The sequence below is a fragment of the Myotis daubentonii genome, chromosome 21, assembly GCF_963259705.1.
Source record: "Myotis daubentonii chromosome 21, mMyoDau2.1, whole genome shotgun sequence".
NCBI classification, from domain to species: domain Eukaryota; kingdom Metazoa; phylum Chordata; class Mammalia; order Chiroptera; family Vespertilionidae; genus Myotis; species Myotis daubentonii.
The window spans coordinates 5,851,282-5,870,178 of NC_081860.1; the positions used below are offsets into that span (position 1 = coordinate 5,851,282).

General features: G+C 43.6%; 1 protein-coding gene across 1 annotated transcript in view; it reads left to right on the top strand.

Annotated features, from left to right (window-relative positions):
• Window positions 1–1,405: 1,405 nt before the first annotated feature.
• LOC132222840 (zinc finger protein 135-like) overlaps window positions 1,406–18,897 on the top strand; it is a gene marked incomplete at both ends in the record, with an annotated part of 63,354 nt that continues 45,862 nt past the window's right edge. The window contains 1 exon segment of the mRNA XM_059678101.1: window positions 1,406–2,267. Within this exon segment, the coding sequence (XP_059534084.1) occupies window positions 1,406–2,267 (862 nt within the window).

Below are 18,897 nucleotides of genomic sequence, written 5' to 3' on the forward strand. Positions count from 1 at the left end.
ATGGTCTTAGTGGAGGCCTGTCCCACCTTAGTGGAAACTAGCAGAACGTATGACACAAGGGCTCATTTGAAATTATACTAGGAATCAGCTAGATTTCATCACTGCTCAGATGGAGGTGCTACTGCCTACACCTCATTTTTACCTTTCCTTTTAACTACATTACACTTTCTGACATGTCATTTCACATATGACTTCCTAGCATTCAGTCATGTTCACCTCTGTGGCATTTTTCCATCGCCTGCTCCTCTGCACTGTTGCCCCTGCAGTATTCATCAACTTTGCCTGCACATGTGTTATGAGGTTTACATACATACTTAAGTAGTCCTCAAAAAACAGCTACTCGTTTATTGAATTTTTTTTGGAATAAGATATAAACAAAATTCTGCAGAGCATGTCTATGTCACCTGCAGACAAGCCCTACTAAACACTGTTAGCGTAAGGAAGGGCTGGAAGTCTTACCTCTCTTCCATGTGGTGTTTGCCATCTTTGTGTCATATTCCTGGTGTGGTCTTCCTTCCTGTATGATCTTCAGAGGCCCAGAACTTCGCATCAGCCTGTTATAACGATTCCTGCACATCTCTTCTTTTCAGAAAATTGCAGGAAGCCGAGGTGTCATGGGCAAAACACTTTTGTAATGGAACTTCGCTCTGTCACCAAAATCCACATTCATTTCCTCACCTTTTTTCTGTTTTCAGATTGTTGGCATAAAAAGGATGATGAAGAGACCTGTGCTTCTCAGAGTGTATATATGGAAGGAGAGTCACAGGTCATGGCTTCTAAGACAGCTCCATCAACCCAGAAGAACCATCCTTGTAAGCAGTGTTTCTCGGTGTTAAAAGATACTTTGCACCTGAATGAGTTACAAGAAGCACAGTTGGAGCACAAAGGCTTCATAAGTGAGGCATTTGTGAGTGAGTTCTGTTCCATAGAAAACTCTCACCAGCAACAGAGATATACCACAGGAAAGATATCCTGGAAAGAAGCTACAGACAAGGCCTCATTTGTGACGAGGTGCAGCTTTTACTTATCAGAGCTGACTTCAACCAACAGGGTCGTTGAGGAACATTCCCAAACTTCCTCAGAGCTTCTACAGCACCAGGCAACTCATAACACTGAGTTGCTACACTGTGGCAGTGAGATTTCACAGGAATTTCTCAGTGGAAAAAGTCATCACCAGTGGGATGAATGTGAAAACGCTGCTAGCCACAACTTGAAAGTTGTTGGATGTCAGGATGTGTGTTCTAGAGAGTGTGGCAAATGTAGGAAAAATTATGGAGGAATCTTTAACCTCACTCGACATAAAGGAGTTCACTCTGGAGGAAAGCGGTATGAGTGCACAGATTGTGGGAAGTCCTTCAGTCAGAGTTCCAACCTCATTCGACATCAGAGAATTCACACTGGAGAAAAGCCTTATGAGTGTTGTGAATGTGGGAAGACTTTTACCCGCAATAATTCCCTTCTTGTACACAAGAGAGTTCACACTGGAGAAAAACCTTATGAATGTGGTGAATGTGGGAAGTCTTTTAGGGAAAATAGTCAGCTCCTTATCCACAAGAGAGTTCACACTGGAGAAAAACCATATGAATGTGGTGAATGTGGCAAGTCTTTTAGGTATAATAGTCAGCTCCTTATCCACAAGGCAGTTCACAGTGGAGGAAAGCCTCATGTGTGTAGTGAATGTGGGAAAGGTTTTACCCACAATAAATCCCTTGTTATCCACAAGAGAGTTCACACTGGAGAAAAACCTTATGAATGTGGTGAATGTGGGAAGTCTTTTAGGGATAATACGCAGCTCCTTATCCACAAAAGAGTTCACACTGGAGAAAAACCTTACGAGTGTGGTGAATGTGGGAAGTCTTTTAGGGATAATAGTCAGCTCCTTATCCACAAGAGAGTTCACACTGGAGAAAAACCTTATGAATGTGGTGAATGTGGGAAGCCTTTTAGGCAAAATAGTCACCTCCTTATCCACAACAGAGTTCACACTGGAGAAAAACCTTACAAATGTGGTGAATGTGGAAAGTCCTTTAGGCAAAATAGTCACCTCCGTATCCACAAGAGACTTCACACTGGAGAAAAACATTATGAATGTGGTGAATGTGGGAAGTCTTTTACCCACTATAATTCCCTTCTTAGCCACAAGAGATTTCACACTGGAGAAAAACCTTATGAATGTTGAGAATGTGGGAAGTGCTTTAGTCAAAATTGTCAGCTCCTTTTCCATAAGAGAGTTCACACTGGAGAAAAACCTTATGAATGTGGTGAATGTGGGAAGTCTTTTAGGGATTATAAGCAGCTCCTTATCCACACCCATGTTCACCTTGAGGAAAAGCCTTATGAGTGTACGGATTTGGGAAATATTTTAGTTGAAAATATAGACTGATGAGACACCTGCAACTTCACACTGGAGAAAAGCCATAAATGTGAAGGGAATGTTTCATTTTTCTTACTCAGAATAACCACACTGAAAGAGACTCTATGATACACAGTTCCCTTAATATGATCCCTTTTTATCAGGACGGACACTCTGCTAGATTCCTCATAAGTTTCAGGTACAAGTGAGTCTTTAAGGAGCTACTTGAACTTGCCATTCTGTCCAGGCCTCCTATTCAATTGATGTCACTATGAGTGATTGTGGCTGAAGTGATTTCTCCTCTACCACCTGGCCCAACTGAAAAGTGTGAATCAGTCACAATCTCTGTGTGCTCCCTTGAGCTTGAATAAATACTGAATACTCTGAACTCTTGGCAGGATCTTCATTCATTTCTCTCTGACTAGGGAATGGGCCTGGTCCATGGTTTGTTCAGAACACCCATCCTCAGAAAAGAAGTGGTACCTCTTTCAGGGAGTTCATGGTTCTCACAGTATGCTGTGATATTTGGCTTAGGTTCTATTTCACCAATCTGAACAGCTCTGGCTGTGGTTTATGATATTTTGTTAAAGGTGTTTTTCCTGTTGAACCTTTAATTGTGATGGTTCTATTCACTGCCTTCAATGTTTTGAAAGCACTGTTGTGATTTGTCAGCATGTAGATGTGAACCAATATTGTGGGGATGTCAAACCTTCAGTGCTTTGGAAAGGAGAATATGCCGGCAGAAAATCATTCTTCATCCAAAACTGGCTTATTTTGCATTGCTGCCCAAGGTGTTGAAAGATAGATTGCATACCTTTGTGGTATTAATTTATACCCTGGTACCTTGGGTCAATGGTCACCCAGAAGAGGAGGCCTTTGCTCTCCTTCCGTGAACAATATGAATTATGTTCTTTGTTCACAGTATGGATTACTTAAATCTTATCAATATTTAGGGGAACTCCTCCCCACATACTGCAAAGATGCCAAGTCCCATGAAGTACGAAATTTCATAGTCTTGTGGCATTTGTTGTAAGAGTTTGAGGTTGACCTACCATTGAGACAGAAACACTGTATTCATAGTGATGAGAGAGACTGCAGTCAATTATATGGAAAGTGGCTCTTCTGAACATAAATCCACAAATATTCCTGGGCCTGTCTCTTGTGTGACCTTTGTGTGCAGAGATTCTCAGCACCCCCAAAAATGTTTGCTGTAGCTGAAGTCATTGTCAGAGAAAATTATGTAATGAATTTGTGGATTCCCCTGGTCTCTGTAAGGTGTTCACCACAAAGTCATTTCTCAATATGTAAGAACTCAAAGCTAAAAGAAGGATAATCCTGTAAACAGTCCCAGGAGGTGTCTTTTGTAACCAGTCATCAATCCTTTGGATTCCAAGACAGTAGTCTTCACTGCCTGCCAATATTTGCTTCCGCTGAGAAAATGATGTTCCTCTCAGGATATAGAAACTGACATGCAAGAAAGTGCACTGAAGCTGTGAAGCCATCACACGTGAAATACTCTTATCTGTTACTATATTCAAAGTGTGGCAAAAGTAGACTTTCAGTTGTGAGTACAGAAAACACAGCTCTTGTTCTTTTAAAAAATATTTTTAGAAATACCTTTGTTTCAGTTTACTTAGGAAAAGAGGAAGCCTCTGGGGGGAGAGAGAGATAAACATCCATGAGCTCTGTCCCACACACCCCTTCCTGCGGACCCAGGCGGGTCTGTGCACTGACCTGGAATTCAACCAGGAACCTTGTAGTTCACTGGATGTCACCCACCCAACTGAAGCACAAGGTGAAAGCAGAGTTTATTCCTGTATTTTTATTTGTTGTTATTTTCCATACCAACTCTAACCCTACAATTTCCACACTCTTCATTTTCTTCTTGCCCTTTTATAATTCCTTTTTCTGACTTGCCCAGTCTTTCATACAATCATTAATTTCCCATCATTTACATTAGATTAGTTCATATTCTTCATAGTTTACTACGTGCTATATGGTGTGTACTTTTGAACCAACACTGGTGTTCATAATGCTACACAGATATATTTTAAAACATTTTATTTGTGTTCAGAGAGGAAGGGAGGGACAGAGAGAGAGGATGGGGAAGAAAGGGAGAGAGATTTACATCAATGATGAGAGAGAATCATTGATCCGCTGCCTCCTCATGCTCCCTACTGGGGATCAAGCTTTCAACCCAGGCATGTGCCCTTGACTGGAATTTGTCCTGTGACACTTCAGTCCACGGGCCGACGCTCCTCTGTCCACTGAGCCAAACCAGCCAGGGCTACACAGATATTTTGAGATTCAACACAAATGTTATGTGAATATTGAATTTGTTTTTTTTTTCCTGATTAGTATTGCATTCTATGAGTAACTACTTCAATTATTGGTCTGTCCATAAAATTGTTTATTTCCAGGAAATGGGTATCCTATCTAATAATAGACAAACGTAGTAATTGATTGTACTTAACTATGCCTCACATTGGCAAATCAGAGCGTTGTGCAAATTTGCCAACAATAAAGTTGGCGGTTAACTTTCATACTTTAGGCAGGGAAGTACAGTGGGAGCGACCATCCAGGCGCCTGTGTGCGGCCCCAGGGGGTGCGGGGCTCAGGCTTGGCATGGCGAATGTGGGGGCCCCACTCCATGTGTGGCCCAGGGTGGCGTGGGGCTTAGGATGTGCGATCAGTAAAGCTGGACTGGGGATTGGTGAATAGGCGCAAGGCAAACCTCCTGGTCCTTCCCTTCAGCCAGCAGGCTCCTATCAATCTTCAGTTTCTACTGAAAGGAGTGTGGCACCTCCACTGTGCCACCTCCCAGGACTCGGACTTGCAGGTTCCAGAGTGGACACTTCAGCAAGGCCTTTAGTGTCTGCTCAGAAAAAAACTGCCACCTCCCTACTCCACAGCTGCTTCAGTGTCTGCAAGAAACTACACATGCTCCTCCTGTGACATGGGGGGGTCAGAGCCTGAGTTGATCGGTTCCACTATAGTGATAGCAGCTGGACCAGTGCAGGGAGGGAGGATGGGAAAGGGGCATGGGGGAAGCACTGGTTCCCTGCTCCTCCTCCCACAGTCATGGCCCTTGGTGCTGTTATGATAAAAGGAGTTGTGTTTTTCTAACTCTGTCTGGGTAAAGGAAACAAGTGTCTGCTGACTTCTGATCTTACTCTCAGAGCTGCCAGTTAATCCCTCTGGATGCAGCATATCCAACCTCCAAAGGATCCGAGGGGCAGGATCAACCTCCGTTCCATAGCTGAGGAAACTGAGCAATAAACACATGTGTCTCATGCCTCAGTGTCAACTCCCACAGAAATCTCTGGGTAATGAATCAGATTCTATATCTAAGGGTATATTTTCTTCTGCTTTCATGTTGAATTCAGCCCCAGGAATCAAATAATATAATAAAGAATAAAATGACTTCAGAGGGCTCAGCATTGTATTCCCAGAGCATTTGGTCCCACACAAACCGCAGAGCTCAGTTATCCCAAGATGAAAGGAAAGGAAAGAGAAATGTGACAGGTTTCCCAGCTCAGTCACAGAGACATCTGATAACCACATATTAAGGACATGACATTAACTTAGGGTAGGAAAGGACACAACTGAAATAGGAGATGGAGCCATTTGGAGTGAGCAGGCCGCAGGCGGGCAGTTGTGGGCAAGCAGGCCAGAAGGGTGGGACAGTTAGGGGTGAGCAGGCTGGTAGAGGGTGTTGTGGGGTGAGGACACTGGTACAGGAGGCAGTAGGATGTGATCAGGCTGGCGGGGCGGCATTTGGTGGCAAATAGGTCAGCGGCCGGGGGGGAGGCGGATGGGGGCAAGCAGGCTGGCAGGCAGAGTGGTTAGGTGCAGTCAGGTAGACACACAGGTGAGTGGTTAGGAGCCAGAAGTCCCAGAGTGTCAGAGGGATGTCCGACTGCCAGTTTAGGCCTGATCCCTGTAAACCGGCAGTAGGACATCCTTCCAGGGGTCCCAGATTGGAGAGGGTGCTGGCTGGGCTGAGGGACCCCCACCCCGAGTGCACAAATTTTTGTGTACCAGGCCCCAAGTTATAAATAAATCTGCTTGGATTATTTGCATTCAGTTATTTTTATTGATATGCATTCTACTAATCAAACTGTTGCGGTGTATGTGAATGTTTCACATTTTAACATATGAAGAACTGTGATTTAAAATTGTCATGCAATTTGCCTTCCCACCCATGCCCAGCATATAAAAATTCCAGTTTTTGTTCAACCCTGCAAGGACATGCAGTGGTTAATCTTTTTAAATAGTAGGTCTGGAATTATCTGTATATGAACTTGCTTTTGCTTTCATTTCATTTCCCAAGAATTTTTTGTGGTGAACATTTTTTTCATACATTTACTTCCATTTTCTTTATCTCCTTTGTTAAGATGTTGGCTCAGAAATTTGCCTATTTTTAAAATTACTTTTTATTTTTTACCAATAAAAGGACAGTTCACAATCTAAACTATATATGTGAATTTCACTCATTCCTCAGTAACAGATTAACTTCTTGCTGTACGGAATTATGGGATTTGAATACTGTAAGGAAAATGTTTTTCTCAACTTTTCACCTATGTACAATTTAAATCCACATGTACCGTATACTCACAGGTTTTATATGCGTTGTTCACATTCTCCACCACACTTTTCTAAGTATAAGCATTCAGTAATACATTAAGTGGAGTCTAGGTTTGTAATCTTTGTTAACTTCCCTCATGTAAATACCCTCGTTGTGGTTAGTTTCAAAATGCCAAAATGATGGCACTGAACAAGGATATGATAAGATATTTCAGTAGCAAATCATCATATTTTACTTCCCACATATTGATAAGGTAGCAATCGGTATCCCCAAGAACATCTATATATCTAAAATCCTAATGTGCATGTTGTCCCCACAAGAGTTTGACTGGGATACTGATCCCTCACTATGACATGTGCTGACCACCAGGGGGCGGCATGGAATGAAGGAAAGCCTCCATCAGCCCTGATTGCTGGCCAGTTCTGGGGGGGATACCCATGCATGCATTTTGTGCACCCGGCCTCCAGTTTATAATAAAATAGTAAACTAATTGGGAAATGCAAGTTTTAAATATTTCTTTTAAAGTTTTGTTTATATATTATTGATTTTAAAAATACATTTGTAAATGTTTTTATTGAGTGCAGAGAGGTTAGGGAGAGAGAGATAGAAACATCAATGATGAGAGAGAATCATTTTTTTTTAATTAAATCTTTATTGTTCATATTATTACATTTGTTCCTTTTTTTCCCCCCCCATAACTCCCCTCCTCCCAGTTCCCGCCCCACCCTCCGCCCTCACTCCCCACCCACTGTCCTCATCCATAGGTGCACGATTTTTGTCCAGTCTCTTCCCACATCTCCCACACCCCTTTCTCCCCCCAAGAATAGTCAGTCCATTCCCTTTCTATGTCCCTGATTCTATTATAATCAACAGTTCATTCTGTTCATCAGATTATTTATTCACTTGATTCTTAGATTCACTTGTTGATAGATGCATATTTGTTGTTCATAATTTGTATCTTTACCTTTTTCTTCCTCTTCCTCTTCTTAAAGGATACCTTTCAGCATTTCATATAATCCTGGTTTGGTGGTGATGAACTCCTTTAGCTTTTCCTTATCTGTGAAGCTCTTTATCTGACCTTCAATTCTGAATGATAGCTTTGCTGGATAAAGTAATCTTGGTTGTAGGTTCTTGGTATTCATCACTTTGAATATTTCTTGCCACTCCCTTCTGGCCTGCAAAGTTTCTGTTGAGAAATCAGCTGACAGTCGTATGGGTATTCCCTTGTAGGTAACTGAGTTTCTTTCTCTTGCTGTTTTTAAGATTCTCTCTTTATCTTTTGCTCTTGGCATTTTAATTATGATGTGTCTTGGTGTGGTCCTCTTTGGATTCCTTTTGTTTGGGGTTCTCCGCGCTTCTTGGACCTGTAAGTCCATTTCTTTCACCAGGTGGGGGAAGTTTTCTGTCATTATTTCTTCAAATAGGTTTTCAATATCTTGCTCTCTCTCATCTTCTGGCACCCCTATAATTCTGATGTTGGTACGCTTGAAGCTGTCCCAGAGGCTCCTTACCCTATCCTTGCATTTTTGGATTCTTTTTTCAATTTGCTTTTCCGGTTGGATGTTTTTTGCTTCCTCGCATTTCAAATCATTGACTTGATTCTTGCGCTCCTCTGGTCTGCTGTCAGGCGTCTGTATAATATTCGTTATTTCAGTCCGTGTGTGCTTAATTTCTAGTTGGTTCCCCAATATAAGATCGAGGGTCTTATTAGTTTTCGTGTAGATCTCATTAAGTTTATCGGCAGCTTCTAAACAGTTCTTGAGAGACCTTAAAAGTGTGGTTCTGAACTCTATTTCTTCCATTGACAATTTTGTCCTGTTTCTTTGTCTCCGCATTTTGTTATGCTTCCTTGGTGCACCCCCTAGTGGTCTTTGTTCGCAGTCTTATAGATAAATCTTGATTGTTGTAGCTAATTCCAGGGAGGGTTTGACCTCCAGGCCAAGTGGCTATGAGAATCAGCTGTGTCAGCAGTGAGAGAACTTCTGTCCTCTAGGGAGGTGCTAATCTAGCCTTTGCCTGAGGCTATCCGGCAAATGCCTCTGTGCAGGGCTTGGGCAGGGCGGGTCGCACAGGATCAACAGGGTGGGCCTGAGAGAGCAGTTATGGTGGCTCTCAGCCCTGTCCCAAGGGGCTCTGCCTCTCTGAGTCCCAGCACCCGCTGCAAAGCTCGGAGAGAAAGCTGCACTCGCTCTGACCGAAGCCAGACAGTCCCGCTTCTCCCGTTTGGGTCTGGGTCCCTAAAGACTCGCCCGGATCTGGTGCTCAGAGTCTGCGACTCCCTCCCGATTGAAAACAACAACCGCGCCCTCCGCTGCCAGCCCGCTCCACGCACTCCGCACCTCAGAATTTGACTTCAGCACTGCGCCTCCTCTGAGTGTCCGTGTGCGTTTCTCTTTCCTCCTAGTTGTAGGACTTCCACTCAGCCAGCGTTCCTGTGGTTCTGGGTGATGTCCCTTCCGTTTTTTGGTTTCACTTTTGAAGTAGTTGTTCAAAGCAGCAAACTCCGGCGTTAACCTATGCCGCCATCTTGGTTCTCGAGAGAGAATCATTGATAGGCTGCCTCCCACAGGCCACTGACTGGGGTGGAACCCACAGTTCAGCATGTGCTTTGACCAGGAAGCTGACGATAGTCACTGTGGTTGGTTTTGACAGCCAGGATCAGAAAGTGGGGTCATGGCTGAACTGTGGGCACTGTGGACAGACTTGACCTTCTCTGCAGGACGCCTCACAGTTTGCCTTGAGCCTCAGATTCCCTTCTGATGGGTTCCACTGTACCAGAGGGAAATTTCCAGAACTGAATGCAAATAAAAAGTCCAGTGTCTGACACTTTGCTTAAAGGTGTATCTGTAAGGTACTTTAGTATACTCACCACAATGATAGTACCCCAGAAGGAAATGACATACACAGAGGCCGTATTGATGATAAGCATCCACAGAATTTCAGAGGATATGCCCAAAATTTACAACAATGGGGAAGGATATGGAATAAAAGAGATAAAATTGGAGATACTGAGGAGCCTCGGACATTCACAATAACTCAAGCTCAATAAATCATCTCTAGAGAGCCAAAATAAGCCTCCAAGATGCCCCTATTGGATTCCTGTGTTTTAAGCAAGACTGCAAGACCTGGCCAGATAATGCAGTGGTTAGAGCTTTGCCTCCAGGAGCAAAAGGTCTCTGGTTCCATTACGGTCAAGGGCAAAGACCTCAGTTGCAGGTTTAATACCAGGGCCATGTCAGGGCACATAAGGGAGGCAAGCCTTTGATGTGTCTCTCCCTTGCGGATGTTCCTTTCCCTATCTCTCTCCCTCTCTCTCCAACTCCTCCCACCATTCAACTCTGTCAAGAAGTAAATGGAAAAAGAATCTTAGGGTGAGAGGGAAATAAGAAAAAATTCTGCGAGTTGGCCGGTTCATGCTTCCTACTTAGTGTTTTTAGACATTAGAAACCTGGGTTTCTCTAGGGAAAGCAATTTCTAGTTCACCACAGGCTCTACACTTTCCAGTTTCCAAAGTTATGTTGCAATCCCTCAGAATCACCTTGTGTCACAGGTAAGTTAATTTTTATCACTCAAAGAGTAATCTAAGTTAAAAATAAACAAATTATTTTATTCAAAAAGCATTGGGGCTTTTTGTACTTAAAAAAAAGCAGTGAGTGGATCATGACGATAACACAAATTGTGTGGGTTTATTCTGTGATTTGTGGTCTTGTTTCTAGAAGCCTCTTATGTGAAAGAACACAGACTTCCACTGAGATCAGATGATTCTGGTAAATGTTCTTCATATAGATGTGTGTTTTACTCATCAAACTGTTGCAGTATAGGTGAATGTTTTACATTTTAATATATGCAGAGCTGTGCTCAGAGAACATATGCCCCATATGCACTTATCCTGGCCCTACCATCTCTTCCCAGACTTTCTCTGGGAGACTCCAGTGACCACACTCTTCACGTTCCTGTCTTATCACCTGTTGTAGCAACCCTGCCCCATTGTTTTTGGGATGTCCTCCACTAGAACAATAGCTCCAAAGGACAGACAACTTGATACTTCCCGAGTCATCAGTGTCCACACTCTCAGTCCTTACAGGTCATAGCTGTGCCTGCCCTTCACTGCTGCCCTCTGTGCAGCCTGATTCATTTTCTGATGCATATGGATAAATATGGGGCAACGCTGATGGGAAGAACTCTTAGGCCCATAATTATCCCTTTTAGGAATAAGGAACTGGACATCCATGGAGAGGACAGGGACAGTCCTGTGAGACTCCTCTTCCCTGGAGAACAGGTCACACCCTTGCCCATGTGAAATCTCTGCTGACACCTAATAGAGGAAGGTACCTAGGGATGCTCAGTGCATCACTCCAGAACTTCTGCGTCCTGGTAATTAGTGGGAGTGCATGGCCATCCGGGAGCACTGTGACCAGCAGGAGGAAGGAACCCCAGTGGGGATGGGGTGAACAATGGAGAAACCACATTGAGCACATGTTCATGCACAGAATGATTGGAAAGCACAGGATCACCATTGATGTAATAGTCAGCATATTTTACTGTGATCCCCAGTGGGAGGGCCCACCAGGGCAATTGAAATGATCAAGAGACTTGGATGCTGGGTAGTGACTGATGTTGATGTAAAAGAACATCGATGCTGGAATGCTTGCAGTCCTGTGTGCTTCCTGATCAACTCTCTTATCATATGTGTCTTCTCCCTCACCACAGTGTAGGAACTGAGACAGCCAGGGATTTAAACAACTTCTCACTCAATAGTAGTTCTGAGTTTACTGCCAGTGAACAATGACCAAACGCTTTTTTTTTTTTGAAGTCCACGCCTTTGAATCTTGCCCGTGATGGCTTAGGGCAGTGGTCTGGAAAGTCATCAGTCACCAGAGCCAAATATCAACAGTACAACGATTGACATTTCTTTTAGAGCCACATTTTTTAAACTTAAACTATATAGGTAGGTACATTGTTACTCACTTAATTAGGGTACTCCTCAGGCTTACGAAGAGCCACACTCAAGGGGTCTAAAAGCTGCATGTGGCTCGCGAGCCGCAGTTTGCCGACCACGGGCTTAGGGGATCTAAGGGAAAAAGTGCACCTGGATGAAGAGAAAGCAATCCATGCTGACTCATGCAGTTATTTCCTACCAATGCACGTTCCTCTCCTTCAACCCTGTACAGTCCCCCAGATTGATTGGCATCATGCGGTGTCCTTCAAGGGTCGCATTACGTTTATCAGGTTCGTTCCCCTACAGACCCCATGAATTTGGCTGCAGCCCCGTGATGTGCTTTGACCAATGAAGAGTGTTGGAGTAAAGACTGTCACTACTAATACAAGAGTCTGGAACCAGCGACTGGCATTCTCTCTGTTCATTGCTACTAACACCTAGCAGGTACCTACATGGTGCCTGCACCTTTATCCTGGTCCCTGAGAACCAGGGAGGACATGTGGCATGAACAAGAAAGAGACCTTCTTTAGTATAAGCAACTGAAGTTTTGGGCCTGTTTGATACTCACCATAACATCTAACCCAGTGGTTCTCAACCTGTGGGTCGACACCCCTTTGGGGGTCGAACGACACAACCCTTTCACAGAGGTCGCCTAAGACCATTGCAAAACACATATGTAATTACATATTGTTTTTGTGATGAATCACTATGCTTTCATTATGTTCAATTTGTAACAATGAAAATACATCCTGCATAGCAGATATTTACATTATGATTCATGAAAGGAGTAAAACTACAGTCATGAGGTAGCATCAAAAATAATTTTATGATTGGGGGTGACCACAACAAGAGGAATTGTATTAAAGGGTCGCAGCATGAGGAAGGTTGAGAACCACTGATCTAGCTGGTCCTAATGGGTGTGTATTAACAATTCTGCTCTCCAGGAGGCAGCAGAGCCTAATGATATAAGTCAGAGCTCTGTTACCAAAAACACTTGGGTTTGCCTTTTATCCCTGCCTTTATTTAACTCTACTAACAGGCAATTTACATAAAGCCTCTGAGCCTCAATTTGCTGTACATAAAATCTTAGGTTGCAGAGAGGGATAAATGACATAATGATGCATGTAAAGCATTGAATTCCAGGCCTGGCACATGTAGTAAACATGCAGTAGCTATTAGCTCCATAGTTTCACAATGTGTACTGAATACAAACATTCTAACAATTTACGAAGTGTTAACTTTTTGTTCTTCGTAGAATTTCAAATGTTGTTTTTAAACAAATGAAATTGGATTGTGTATGTTCTCTCATAGCCTGATTTGTCTCTTAATAATGTGATATGTTTATATTAAACATAAAAAAATCTGACAGCTGGAATAGCTCAGATGTTTGAGCATCTTCCCGTGCTGGGAAGGTTTCTGGTTAAGTTGTTTATGAGTTAGAAGCCTGGTGTTCTGGCTGGATTCCCAGTGGGAGGGTGAGGGGTTGACAGGAGGCAGCTGATGCATACTTCTCTTTTTCCTGTCCCATCCTATCTCTCAAAAATCAACTTAACCAAAAAATCAGTTGGAGAGAACAAACCCCAGAAACTACCACCAGCCACACGATCCTAATGTTGTCATTTTCCAGCAACATTCTGGCTTCCAAACACCAATATTCACAATGTTCAGTGAGTGATTGGGATCCTGCTTACATCTGGGAGGCCTGGAAAGGTATATTACCCAAAGGGCTATGCGCCTAATGATGGCTGGATTTAGCCAATGAAAACCCAGGAGAGGCATATTATCCAGTTGTAAGTGGGTGAGGGTGGGACTTCCTGCATTTACCTGATGCTCCTGTTGACCACTTTGGTCTGTTCACAGAGACTGAGGCTTCCCAGCGCCACGTCTCCAGTAGGACAAGGCATCAGAGGCAGTATCTCCCTATGCAGTGATGTGTCTGAGGATTGCGGAGCCCCAACCCGCCAGAATTGGGCTTTTGTGACTCCTGGACTCCTCCCTGCTTACACAGTCGGATGCAGCCTCACTGGAGGTAACCCTCCAGCCTGGGATGTGGACTCCTCTGGGATCCTGCAGTCCAGGTCACACTGCCAGTAACAGTGAGTAGCACATGTGTGACATAAGGTGTCATGGGGGAAAGAGGTTAATAGGCTGCAATACTTCCATGTGAGGACGTGATGGTGTGACCGAACCAGGAGAATTTGGGAAACCCAGGACTTGTTTCGTGTCTAATGGAACAAAGCAGATGAGGCAGAGTTTTGCAGGAGGAGTTTTACTTTCATTCTCAGGAAAATGGGGACTTGAATGGTCCTGACCAAAAGAGGGACATTGTGTGAGGTAGTTCTTTAAACTTTTCCCAAAGCAGCTCAGAAGAAGAACAGACTAGTAGAGAGATGATAGCAGTAGGGGACAGGAGGCAGAAGTCCTATAAAAGATAAGGTAACTGGCAAGAGTGTGTACTGAGGACTGAGTCTTGAGATAATGTGGTCATCTCCAGGACACATGGGCCTATTGGCTGGGAAACGGTACTGAGCAGTCTGAGCCCATGGGTCCTGGCTTGGTGGCCAGAGTCTCAACAGATCTTTCTCTGAACACAGATTCCTGCAAAGGCAGAGTGGTTTAATGTTGCTGTTTTGTGGAACTAATATCAGGGCCTCACACTCTTACAACTTCTGAGATAGTGGTGTCCTGCGATTGTCTTGCCTCTCTTCTAGCCCTTATATATGGGGAACTTGAGAGACCCCAAGTCCAAAATTCTAAGTAAATGTCTACGGTTGTATGAAATGATCCCTCTTTTTAGCCAACAGTGGAATCAGATGTGAGAAGACCTTCCAGTCATAGGTTCCTATGTGTGCAATGGCTTAGAGCAGCATGGGCAAACTACGGCCCACGGGCCGGATCTGGCCCGTTTGAAATGAATAAAACTAAAAAAAAAACACCAAAAAACCGTACCCTTTTATGTAATGATGTTTCCTTTGAATTTATATTAGTTCACACAAACACTCCATCCATGCTTTAGTTCTGGCCCTCCGGTCCAGTTCAAGAACCCATTGTGGCCATCAAGTCAAAAAGTTTGCCCACCCCTGGGATAGAGTGAAGACTGAGCTCATTCAGGAACCAACTGGTGTCCTTTTTTAAAAATATATGTTTTAATTGATTCCAGAGAGGAAGGGAGAAGGAGAAATAGAAACAAGAATGATCAGAGAGAATCATTGGTGGGCTGACTCCTGCACGCCTACCCTCTGGGCATCAAGCCCACAAGCCTGGCATGTGTCCCTGAGGAGAATCAAACCCGGGACCGTTCAGTTCACAGGCTGGTGCTCTATCCACTGAGCCAAACCAGCTGGCACATGTGTCCATTTTTTAAAATAGGAACTGGTAACAAAGGGAAAGTGGTGAGGTCTAGAGGAGCTTGTGCTACCTTTGGAGTCTGTTCTGCAGGTGATGGGAGTAATGGGAGATTTGGAGCAGCAGAGGCAGGTGATCTGACCCAGGTCTCATTAGTCTTCCTGTGGCTGAAGGATAACAAACCATATGGCTGTGAGGGAGGTGGTAGAAAGTCTAGGATGGAGGTTTCTGTGGTAAGCATGATGTTAAGTGGCCCATGATGGTGTCTGAGCGGTTGAAATAAGCTGTTGGATTCTGGGTTTGTGTTTTATGCTCGGCCAACTGGATTTTCTAAATTTGAGGCTGACAGAGAAGTAAGAGCCATGGACTGAAGGTTTGCATTTGGCAGCTGCAGGTATGGAAGCACCATCAATTGAGATGCAGATATTCAGAGTAGAAGTGTAATGTTCATTGGGGATACCCAACTTTTATTTTTATCTGTTTTGGTGTGCGATATTTCAGAGAGATCTTCATGAGCATCTGGTACTCTGAGGAGAAGTACAGGTTGAAAACGCCTTTAAAGTTGGGGGGAAAGTGACCAGGGCAGAGTTGTAGATCATCTATTTAAAAACTTTTTTTTCTGTTTAATTGGAGACCAAAGAGCAATTAAAACAAGATGAGAATGTAGCTGTTGCATCTTTACTTGTGAATCGCACACCAGGATTGTGTTGAGAGCCTTGGTGTGCTCAGTAGTCTGACTGATTTATATACAGGAATGAGTGGTCATATGTGAGACACACTGGACCTGGGAGAGAGGGCCATAGGTGATGGAACTTGAGTGCTGATGGCTGTGACTGGTGAAGGGACATCAAGTGCAGCACCAGAAGTGGTGGGCTCTGGATATCTGAGATTTGATGTGGTTCTCAATAGGTGAGGTTGAAGGAAAAAAACAATCAGGGAGGGAGGTAATCAGGATTGAAGGTGTCTTATTGAGTGTGGACTGAAGGACTGAGGGAGCCTCATTGATTGTGGACTATTAGAGTTGGTGTAGACCTTAATTCAGTTTGAATTTTCCGGGCATTAACAAAACCACACTTACTGAGTAATGAGTAGGAAGTCAGGGAGATGACTATGGGGTCTGCAACTAAGGGAGTGTAGGATTGAGAGAGTTATGGTAGAAAGAGTGATGTGTACTTGGAGAGGGCATGTGCATTCATGGCTGCAGGGCCACTGAACTCAACTTAACAGGAAATGAAGATGGAGTTCACTTCTGGTGATGTCTGGATAATGTGATATGGTGAATTTCAGATTAATTCCTGAAAACAGGGTTGATTACAGTGGTACTTGCTTGGTCCAGAGATTTGGTGAAATATATGTGCTACTTGCCTTTTGTTGTGGAGGGCAGTGACAGTGATTAATAGGAATCTGAGAGCATACATCAGTGTCATCTTGGCTGGCGTTGGGAAGGGTGGAGGGTAAGAGAGAAATACATTACTGAAGGGGTGAATTGGAGTATTGGAAAAGAAGATGATTTAGATAAGCTGTCCAAGTCACGATGTTTTTGTCTAACCTTTGGCATTATGCCTCTGGGAATGAAGCTGTGTGAGAGAAGTGTGGTGCAAAGATTTATGTGCGGCAGGAAGTGCAAAGTGATGGCTCAGCACCCTAGGATTGGTGTCAGATGGGTAAAGTGTGAGGCCAAAATGTTCAGGGACTTGGAATGAGAATCTAAAGAACAAAAAGGTTATTGCCTTACAAGAACAGTGTCAAATCACTCACAATCTCATTATGGACATCATCTCTCCGTACCCTATGTTCATGACTCCCACTGTATTGAAAGGTGCAGTGTGGACAACATGTTTGTAGTAGAGAGCGGGTAGGATCTATATGCTCATTGCCCTTATTGTCGTGGGAAGACACTGTATCAGTAGGAATATAAGGAGTGAGTGTCTTTGATGAAACAAAGGCCTGATATCTTCTTTGTAGTCAGAAGTGTAGGGAGCAGATGGATATGGAAGTTGTGGTGTATGATCAATGCAAAATCCTTGGAGAGAAGCTGATAATGGACTAAACTGTCCCCATTATGACAGGATATGAACTTTGAGGATGTGGCCATTGCCTTCTCTCCAGAGGAGTGGGGAATCCTTGATGAGGATCAGAGACTTCTGTATTGCAAACTGATACTGGAAGTATTTGCACTTGTATCATCTGTAGGTAAGACCCTCACATCTCTCCTAATGGACTGAGATGATGGCCTGTCTTCCTTTATATTCCACCTGTAGCTTTCTCTCTCCTGCAGCCAGACCTTGGGCTCTGAAAATTGTCCTCACTCTCATGTGAAATGTGCTATGGATGCCAGTGCTGAGCTGTGTGGAGAGCCCTGAGGAATAGACTCCACAAACTTCTTTAACACTCTTTTCCTCAGAAAGTGCTGGATGTGTCTGGGAGCCAGGCATCTTACAGACAGCTTAATGGGTCCCCCTTGCTGTTTTTCTCACTAGTGGGATGACTATGTCTAGATTAATGGCTTCCACTTCTGCACCTTTCCTCTAGATAAAGATTCTGGGTGACTGCCTGTGCCAGGTTATGTTTTTTTACTTACATGAATGATGGGCTCTTCTTGTAAGACCATCCTTCAATTGGTGTTTGTAACATTACCTTCCCTGAATACTATTCCAAGTGTATTTGCTCTGGACCAGGGCTGGATGGTCACCTCTGTCATGTTTCATTAATACTTGGAATATTTAGGTTTTATGTATTTGTAGAGAAGGTGCTCCCGGGAGAACCCTAGTTTTTTTCCACAGGGTGAACATGCAGGATGGTCTCAGAGGAGGCCTGGCCCAGCTGAGTGGAAACTAGCAGAATGTATGACACAAGGGCTGTGCTCAAATTATACCAGGAACCAGCTCGATTCCATCACTGATCACATGCAGATGCCACTGCCTGCACCTCATTTTAACCTTTCCTTTTAACTATTTTACACTTTCTGACATGTTACTTCACCTGTCATTTCCTATCATTCTGCCATGTTGCCTTCGTGGCATTTTTATATCACCTGCTCCTCTGCACTGCTGACTCCTCAGTATTCTTCAACATTGACCTGCACATGTGTTATGAAGTGCCCATACATACTTAAGTAGTCCTCAATAAAATGCTACTCATTTATTAAATTTTTCTTCGAATAAGACATAAACAAAATTCTGCAGAGCTTGTCTATGTCACCTGCAGACAAGCCCTACTGAACACTGTTAGCATAAGGAAGGGCTGGAAGTCTTACCTCTCTTCCATGTGGTGTTTGCCATCTCTGTGTCATATTCCTGGTGTGGTCTTCCTTCCTTTATGATCTTCAGAGGCCCAGAACTTCGCAGAAGCCTGTTCTAAACCTTCCTGCACATCTCTTCTTTTCAGAAAATTACATGAAGCCGAGGTATCATGGGCAAAACACTTTTCTAATGCAACTTCGCTCTGTCACCACAATCAACATTCATTTCCTCACCTTTTTTCTGTTTTCAGATTGTTGGCATAAAAAGGATGATGAGGAGACCTGTGCTTCTCAGAGTGTATATATAGAAGGAGATTCACAGGGCCCCAGAGCACTGCTCAAATAAGTCACAATCTGAGTCCAAGTCCCTAACTCCCAAGGCAGCCTTTCTTTTACTTACACAAAGATGTTGGTTTATGCCTCTAAAGAAA